At 42.2% G+C, this 9439-nt stretch overlaps 1 protein-coding gene across 1 annotated transcript in view; it reads right to left on the bottom strand.

Annotated features, from left to right (window-relative positions):
* Positions 1 to 546: 546 nt before the first annotated feature.
* The window catches only part of CERS3 (ceramide synthase 3), a gene marked incomplete at its 5' end in the record, with an annotated part of 68628 nt that continues 59735 nt past the window's right edge, over positions 547 to 9439 (bottom strand). Inside the window, one exon of the mRNA XM_030578205.1 lies at positions 547 to 1676. Within this exon, the coding sequence (XP_030434065.1) occupies positions 1548 to 1676 (129 nt within the window). The remainder of the gene's footprint in view (positions 1677 to 9439) is intronic.

The raw sequence follows: 9439 nt of genomic DNA, 5'->3' as shown, positions 1-9439 counted from the left end.
AAAAGGCGCTAAAAAATTGAAAAGGAGCTGCTTGTGCTTGGCAGGAGAGTACCGCTGCCCCGCTCCCTCCCTAGCTACGCTACTGAAGCCCCTAGCAACATTTCCTATCCCAGCAAATCCTCCAGCCCCTCACTCATCCTTCCCAATTCCAAAGTAAACCAGGGAAAACAAGTGAATTCTGCAGCGTGCCCTATAGGTCACCAAATTCAGGCTCTTGCAGCCAGAACGGGGAGAAGAGTATTAAATACAACGGCTTCTCAATAAGGACCCTGTGTCAGTAGCCCCCTTTGTCTCTCCTGAGCTGTTAGCTTGAGTGAATCAGATCACTTCAAGGGCTGCAGAACCAAATAGGCAGAAATTATCTCTACAAGGGGACCCAAATCATTTAGGACAGGGGTTCTTGAACTGGGGGTTGGGACCCCTCAGTGGGTTGCGAGGTTATTACATGAGGGGTCGCAAGCTGTCAGCCTCCACCTTAAACCCTGCTTTGCTTCCAGCATTTATGTGTTAACTATATTAAAAAGTGTTTTTAATTCATAAGGGGGGGTCACACTCAGAGGCTTGCTGTGCGAAAGGGGACACCAATACAAAAGTTGAGAACCACTGATTTAGGGCTTTATAAGTCAATAACCTCTGAAACTTCGTCTGGAAGTTGGTTGGTAGCCAGAGTATTGGAAAGCTCAGAGCTCAAATGCTCTTTTTGTGCAAGACTCCAATGACGGAGTAGGCATGGCACCTTGGACTAGCTGTAATTGCTGAGTAGTTCGACAGTGTAGCCTCCTGCAGAACTCAATGCAGTAATCCAGTCTCAAAAATGTTACAAACCCTATTAATGAATGAGGTTTTTTTTCTTTTTTTGGCCACCACTTTCTTGAAAATCCTTCCCCTGAAACAGAAGACTTGAGATGGGCGATATCTGAAGAGATTATCTGCCATTTCAAAGAATGGATTTTTTTGAGCAAGAATCTAACAATTGCTTCTTTAAGTGAAGGAGGCATGTCAGGGAGGCACAAACAATAAACTTGAATAATAGCCCCAGAGCCTACTTGCTAGCTGCCCCCAGCCACATGGGAATTAGATCTAATTTACAAGCAGCAGCCCAGTGCTAAGGGCTGAAACGCAAAGAGGATGCGTAAAATGCTAGATAATATATCCCAGTGTTATAGATTTCTCTTGCAATTCTGATCTTTAATGGGGTTCACAGCAGCTATAGACTTCTAAAAATATATGGAAACACCACTCAAATTATGATTAAATCCATTAGATTTTAAGTGTTCTGAGACAGTTTTGAAATTCTTGAGCATTTCAAGAGCGATTTACAGATTCTAGATATGTTTTTCACACATTTGTATGCAGTAATTCAGAAAGTGGGTCATTAACACATTTAGTCATGTTAAGCGGTGCCCTGCCCCCTTTCTAAAATGAGCTTTCTTCCAGGTCTAGTAACCAGCAATAAATCAATCACACACTTCTTAAACCTGTTGACTTTAAGCTCTATACTGTAGGTTGGGTTAAGCAACACTGCAGGAGGTGGTGCAGGCTTGGATCTAATTATTGTTGTTTAAGAGTTGGTGTCTGCTCAACCCATAGCCGTTCTTGCTGCCATTCTTCGTGCACTCTTCATCATCGGTGAGGGAGTCTTCCTCTTCTTCATCACTCCGGTCATCTTTCAAGTCCTATACAGGAGAAGAAAGCACAGTCACCTCAGGCAAATATTTACTATCACAAACTGCATTTATTACACTTGCTGTCAGACAAAGTATAAGCTTGCATTTGGCAGGGCAGTAAAGATAATGGGTGAGATTTTCAAAAATGGACTATGGGGTTTGGACAAGCAATTCTCATTCATTTTAGTGTGAACTGCATATTCAAATCCTCTAGGTGGCTTTGGAAATACCAGCCAATAATTGTACGTATTTATTAATGTATCAAGTACACTTATAAATACCACTGGGGTAGAGAGAGTGTACAAAAGACACCAGAAATTACAGCATGTCCACTTGCCAACTCACCACCAACTGCTTCATGTTCCACCCTCATCAGCAAAAGCCTGTGTGAGCAGATGGGTCTTGCAACAAACACAAAAGGTCATTAAATGTGGGCTGCATGAGACCAGTAGCGGAAGGCCAATGTCAGACTAGGGCTGAAGGCCTTTTGCTCAGAACTTCCTGCCGCTAGCCAAACGCAGAGACTTAAGAGTCAGTGTAAATGTTCTGGCTGCTCAAAACTGATAGGCTAAGGGATGGAAGGAAAGATGGTCTCTAATGGACACATGACACAATACACATATCACTTAATAGATTAGAACCAACACCTTGAATCACACCTGGAAACAGAATGGAAGCTAGTGCTACCTATGGCACTCAGGTATATTATGAACTATGTATGAAACACTCCTATGGATGAACATAGTTGTCCAAGTTGTTTTCATGTATCACCCCAAGTAGACCATATTGCAGCCATCCAATGGGGAGATAATAAATGCATGAAAACTGCAGTGCAGCCCACCACCCAATAGAAAAGAATGCAACTTTCTTTTCACATGAAGATGCAAAAGTGCTCTCAGCAGCTGCAGATATCAGGATGTCCAGGAGCAACCATTGTGAGCTCTGTTAATAAAGGATGGACAACTCCATCGAAGCGGAAGATATGACTGCTGACATCTCCTCTGTTGGTTCCCTCAGGCAACCAGAGTCATTTTCCATTTTATCTGGACTCCACCAGTCTCAGCCAACTCATCTAAACTTCATTATCTCCCAGAGACTGGACACATCTCAAAGATCATCCTCTGGGTTTGATGCAGAGAGGACAGAGGGCTGAGTATCATCTGCCCCAAATACTTCACAATCTTCCTGCAAGTGGGTTAACAAAGTGAACCCCCTTTGACGCCCCATATAAGAACCCTTGTTGCGGATTAGCAATTGGAGACATTGTACATGTTCAGTGGTATCAGAGACCGATGCCATGTTTAGAAGAATCAGGAGGGATATTTTAATCTTTGTCCATCACCAGAAGGAGACCAGCAGTCACACAGGTGAGTGCAGTCTCTTTCTCACAACCAGATTGCCAAATAGACAAGGAGATCTGAAAACCCTAGAAAGTGTCAGAGCTGCTATGCCACTCAAAAACAGACGACTGGCCAATAATTGGCCAACATGGATAACACTCTCATCTGACGTATGTCAAAGCAGTCTTTGCCTGACAAGTCTCTTGACCCCTTCAATTTCCCCGCTCGGAAAATGGTAATAACAAATGCCAGGTATTGTGAGGATTAACTAATGGTGGTGAAGTGCAGGGAAGATGAAAGAAACATTATGTATGTGCTAAGCATTATTAATACAGTAACAAAGAAGCAGAAGCTAAGAAGTTGCTCATTACTAATAGATGTAAACTACTGCCACTCCAGAATTCCTGTTTGCATCTCAACGTCTCCAGGGGTTACCCTAGTTCTTCGAAATTCAGTAATCACAAAATACTCTTCCTTGCACCATGGCACATGTATCACCTCTTCATTTACAAGAGACAACTCCGCCCCCAAGCTCCTGTTTTACACAGATTAACCAAGTCAGATATATTATTAGAAAAATTACAGTATCTGCAGTAGTGATATAAATATTCAAAGCCCTGTGAGAAAGGAAGGGGTCATTCTCTGGAGCGAGGGGCAGATGGGTGAGGGAGGGACTTTGTTCCTAAATCGCTTGGGAGAGGTTTTTTCCTCAGAGAAAGAATGTTGAATACCTAGTCCATAGTTCTTCCTGCTCAGATGACCAAAAACATGCCAGGTGGTAACCACCTCCCTCCTGCCAGCTAAAAACAGGTGTCTGGCATCTGCTGCAACACATCACAATGAGGTTTAGAAGAAGCTAAGAAAGATCATCCGAATACAATGACAATTTGATGACATTTGGCATAATACATAAAATCTATTCCTTTTCCACTTTTTGCCTTGTCACACCATAAGCAAAATGCTGCATCATTTTCCGGAGTTGGGATCAAACAGTGAAGGTTTGGTTTAAGTACACCAAATCTTTGCTTCCTTTTAAACGTAACGGTTTTGGCAGAGAATTACCTGAGCACTCGAATGATGTCACTGGAGTGAGGACAGTTTACATCACTTGTGCATCTGCCCCTCCAACTGAGGTGTCTTTGTCCTACAGGGAGGGGCTAGTAGGTGCTTGTAACCAGGGAAGGGGGACCCTGTTTGAGATTCTTAGTTATTGCATGGGCGGTGCTCAGATGCGTGTTTGATGGCAGGAGCTCCATGACAAATACATTGGCATTGGGTGGCTAAATATTGCTTTTATATTCCCACACATGAAATAACTTGGCAAATTTCACACAGGTCTCCAGCATTCCCTTTCTTCCCTTCCAGTTACATTTCCTATAGCAAGGACATTTGGACTCCACACATTGATCCCCTTTGTTATAAATCTCAGCCAAGGGCTGAATGGGGCTGGAGATTGACATCCACCCCAGTTCCAGCCAGGTCAGAGACAAGGTGCACTATGGGGGAAGACTGTGCTGTTACTGCCCATCCTGTAGTGGCTTTGTGAATAACTGATGATTTCATTGCTCAGGGCTATTAGTCTGGCATCGTCCATCAGCAGTACATTCAGACATAAGAATAAATGACCGCTACAGTAGTAACTTAGCTGACTGCAATCCTACTTCCCCTTTATATATAAAGTTTCAATGAAAACATATAGGACTAGAAAGAAAATTAAAGAATAAACTCCACTGGTCTCGTCACGAAGTATAAACTTCCTGGGGCTCTTCTTTTGTCTCTTCCTGAACAACATGCAAAGGGGACCAAAACAAACAAATCTTAATGTAAATACTGCAGAATAAACTTGGCATGTCATCAGTTAGAGTAAAGGAAAAGCAACCTTTCCCCCACATGCAATTTATGAGGTCTCATCTCATTAGGATCACCTCTGCTACTTCCTGTTAGTGCTGTGTTTTGTATGTATGATCAAAGGCAGAAAGGTTTTCTGGGGTTAATTTTTGCCACTGGAAATATTTAGGAAACAAATACAAATCAAATCAGAATATGGGGCCTGATTCAAACCCCATTAAAGTCAGTGGAAAGACCCCACTGATATCAGTAGGCTTTGGAACAGGCTCATACAGCTGAATGCTAAAGGAGAGTGTGGTTTGGTGAAGCCAAACTATGTGTCCATTTAGGCAAAACATTTAAGCATATACTTAATTTTAAGCACCTCCTCATGCTCCACTGACGGCAAATAGGACTTAAGAAAAATGCTTGAAGTCAGCCATGTATTTCAGTGGTTTGCTGAATAGGGATGGATTGCTGAATTGGGGCCTTGGAAGGACAGTTCTGTAGACCTTGCAGTCAAAGGCACACTTTGTTCTCCCAAAATAAGTTACAAAAGTGTCACTATGGGATGCTTTTTCAGTAAGAGTTATATTATTGTACAAAAAGGATATATTTGTCCATAGCGCATAGGCCTTTTCATAAGTACATAGTTTAAAAAGCTCTGATCACCAGATAACAGACATCTTTAAATACAGGACAGGTGGTTGCCCTTTCATCCTAACTCCTCAACTCAGGTCTTCCTCCTTCCAAGCTAGCTAAACTGTACCATGGAGTTTTCTGGGTGTGGGATCTTCTGAAAGAAATCTTATAAAACATGGTCTGATCTTCTCTAAGAATGGCCATATTGGCTCAGACCAATGGATGGTCCATCTAGCCCAGTTATCCTGACTTCCAACAATGGCCAATGCTAGATGCTTCAGAGGGAATGAACAGAACAGGCAACCACTGAGTGATCCAACCTGTTGTCCATGCCCAGCATCTGGCAATCAGTGGCTAGGGACACCTTAAGCACGGGGTTGCATCTCTAACTATCTTGGCTAATAGCTATTGATGGATCTATTCTCCAGGAACTTCTCTAATTCATTTTTGAACCACGTTATAGTTTTGGCCTTCACAACATCCCCTGGCAATGAGTTCCACAGGTTGACTGTGTGTTGTGTGAATTAATACTTCCTTTTGTTTTAAACCTGCTTCCTATTAATTTCATTTGGTGACCTCTGATTCTTGTGGTATGAGAAGGAGTTAATAACACTTCCTTATTCACTTTCGCCATGCCATTCACAATTTTATAGACCTCTATCATATCCCCTTTTATTCATCTCTTTTCCAAGCTGAAAAGACCCAGTCTTTTTACTTTCTCCTCATACGGAAGCTGTTCCATACCCTTAATCATTTTTGTTGCCCTTCTCTGTTCCTTTTTCAAAGCTAATATCTTTTTTGAGATGGATGACCAGAACTGCACACAGTATTCAAGGTGTGGTTGTACCATGAATTTATATAGTAGCATGATGATATTTTCCATCTTATTATCTATCCCCTTTCTAATGGACATAGACATTAACAATCTCACACCACTTTTCATTAGCCCTGGTGTGCCTGGCCAAAGATTCTTCACCGCACACTTGAACACCACTTGATTCCTGCCCTTCTCTCTGCTAGTAGCTCCCTTGCCCATCTGCCCCATTAACTGTACATAGCTTGTGATCTGCTTTGGAATGCCTTGGGGTGGAACATGCTAAATGCAAGCTATAGCTATACCTACATGAGTCCATACTCCCCACAGGAGTGGACTGTGGTCTAGCATTTAAAGCGTAGAACTGGGAATTAGGAGACGCGGGTTCTAGTCTCAACTCTGCACCTGACTTACTCTGAACTCGGGCAATGCATTTTACCTCTTCGTGGCTCAGTCCCCCAGCTATAAAAAACGGAGATAGCAACAATTACCTATAGCACATCAATTGATGTTTGTTAGGCCCTTGAAGTCCTTCAGTGAAAGGTAATAAATACAGGAAGGGCAAAATAGGTTATTCAGAATTATCATCCAGAAACACAATAAACTTCTCTACGAGAGATAATATCCTAAGGATTTCAGACCAGCAAGTGTGTATTTCTTTCGTGTTCTGAGCACAACACCGGTTACAGATCAAGCCTGTTCAGTTCTGGAAAGGTTTATGACTTTTCAAGTCTTGACCACTATTCAGATGGAAGCAAACTGCAAAGGCATAAACTTTAATTTTGACACTGAAATAGATCTAGCTCTCCCCCTTTGCATCTTTTAAATCAAACAAATGCTTTCTGAACAACCGATTGCACTTCCAAAGCCCTTGCTTTAGAAACACTGTCTCTAGTACTGCAGAATTGTTTGAGCAATTGGAGGGCACGGGAAGTTAAGCTAGGACAGAACTTTAAGCAGCAGTAACTTTTTCTGTAACTAGAAAACAATTCTGCACTCAAATTGTTTACAGTGGACTATTAGAAAGCTATTAGAATATCATTAATTGAGTTGTGCTTATTTAACTCTGACCCTTTAAGGATGACAGATAATGTAACAGTTCCGAGGCTTTCACTGCTTTACTTCCAAGATACTTTATCTGACCCCAGCACATCATATATTATGCTGGTGTTTTCCACCTCAAAGAAAAGGTCTCCACTGTACTATAAATTGATTAATATACTCCCAAAAGTTTAACAGCTGGTAAACTGTAGATATAAGAGTCGAGGCTGTCATTCATTACCAGTGCTTTTGTTTCATAGTATTGGCTGAATTTTCTATAAGGGGTTTGGGGCAACAGACGTATATTTTATGTTCTGGATGACTAACTGATTTAATCATTCTAAATGGGTGAATGGTTTCAAAGTTCACGAGAAGCACACTAATGCTCTAAAGTCTCCAGGAGAGTCATCTGTAGTGAGGCCAAAGCCGCACGTCTGTAATCTTTTCCCTTTTCTTTAACCTTCCACCTGCTGCTCAGTCTCCCTCTTTTAGTTAAATCAACCGTATTTGTCAAGTCAGTTTTGGCTCTTTACCTTTTTATTGCTGTTATCTGTATCATGCAAACTGCTAGCACCAAATCCTATGGAAAGAACAGAAAAGGGGGCTTTACAGACACAATGGGCCTGATTACACCAAACTTGCAATGGTGTAACTCCACTGACTTCAATGGGGCCACCCCCAATTCATGCCAGTGTGAGAATCAGGCCTAATTTGTCTAGTTAATACAAAGAAAAAGCCTCCCTGCCTCCCCATCATCTTTTTAAAAAGGATGATTCTTAAATTCATAGATTTGAAGGTCAGAAGGGACCATTAGGTCGTCTAGTCTTACCTGCTGTGTAACAGAAGCCAGAGAATTTCATCTAGTTACTGTTATGATTCCAGCAACTTGTGTTTAACTAAAGCAAATCTTCCAGAAAGGCATCCAGTCTTGATATGAAGAATGTACTACTTCCCTTGGTAGGTTGTTCCAAAGGTTAATCGCCCTTGCTGTTAAAATGTGTGCCTTATTTTTAATTCAAATTTGTCTGGCTTTAACTTCCAGCCATTAGTGCTTGTTATGCTTTCCTGTGCAAGATTAAAGAGCTCTTTCATGTGGGGTATTGTCTCCATTTTGAAGATTCTGCAGGTCAATGGCAGCCATAACCACTCCCGGAGAGATTTGCCAGGAAGTCTAATGTCTATGTCTAGTGTGGTCAGCTGTGGTTTAGCTATCTTTCCCCTTAACTGGGATTAATGGGCTATCCTGTACAATGTTCTAGACAAGTTTATAATCAGAGCTAGTTAGGACTAAGAAAAGCAAATGCATTCTGAGCTCACCGTGATGACCCCGAACCAGAAACAACTGAATTAAAAAGATATAATATAAACTACCACAAGAGCTCGGTCCTGCTTCTCCTGAAGCCAAGGGCATAACTCCCACAGACTTTCAAGGGAACAGACTGAGGCCATAACTGAAGAGATGAGCAGATTTCAAATTCTCTGCTGGTATAAATGGGTGAAATTCCACTGAAGTCAATGGAGCTGCCCCATTTAAAACAGCAGTGAACTTGGCTCCATATGTGCAAGTGAACACTAGTCTTTACCTTCTTGGCCTCCTGGTCAAGTTCATGGTTTTGCATTTTGCCTAGTGCTGCTGACAAGGCACAATGAGAATATTACAACCAAATTAGGGCTGTCACTGGGTTGAGGATGGAGGTGCAAGGAACCTCTTATTCCGAATGGTCCTTTGCCAGAATAGCCAGTGTGGGTGATGTAGGCTTATAAGCACTGTGAAAGAGGAGGAAAGGGGGCCTGTCTGGGCAGAGTATGCCCAGCACACTGGCAAGCAGCTGCAGAACTGTACTTAGAGGAGCACAGGTTATAGCCATAATCAAAGTAAAGCATGTGCTGCTGCTGAGCGTGCTTCCAGCCAACTCCTAGTCTCCACAGGCATTGTGCTTCCAAATGCTGGTGTACACAGGGCAATGCTCTTCCTGCCCTCTCTGATCAAAGCCAAAGGCAGCTTTGACTGAATATGAACCCTAGGGTTTGACCCCAGTATCTGCTACCAATATTCAAAGTGTCACGTGTGAAAGCAGAGGGGAAGACAATGCCAAAGCAGTCAGCAA

The sequence above is a fragment of the Gopherus evgoodei genome, chromosome 10 (genome assembly GCF_007399415.2).
Source record: "Gopherus evgoodei ecotype Sinaloan lineage chromosome 10, rGopEvg1_v1.p, whole genome shotgun sequence".
NCBI classification, from domain to species: domain Eukaryota; kingdom Metazoa; phylum Chordata; order Testudines; family Testudinidae; genus Gopherus; species Gopherus evgoodei.
Note: the sequence above shows the minus strand (reverse complement) of the source record. Positions and strands in the feature narration are given on the sequence as shown.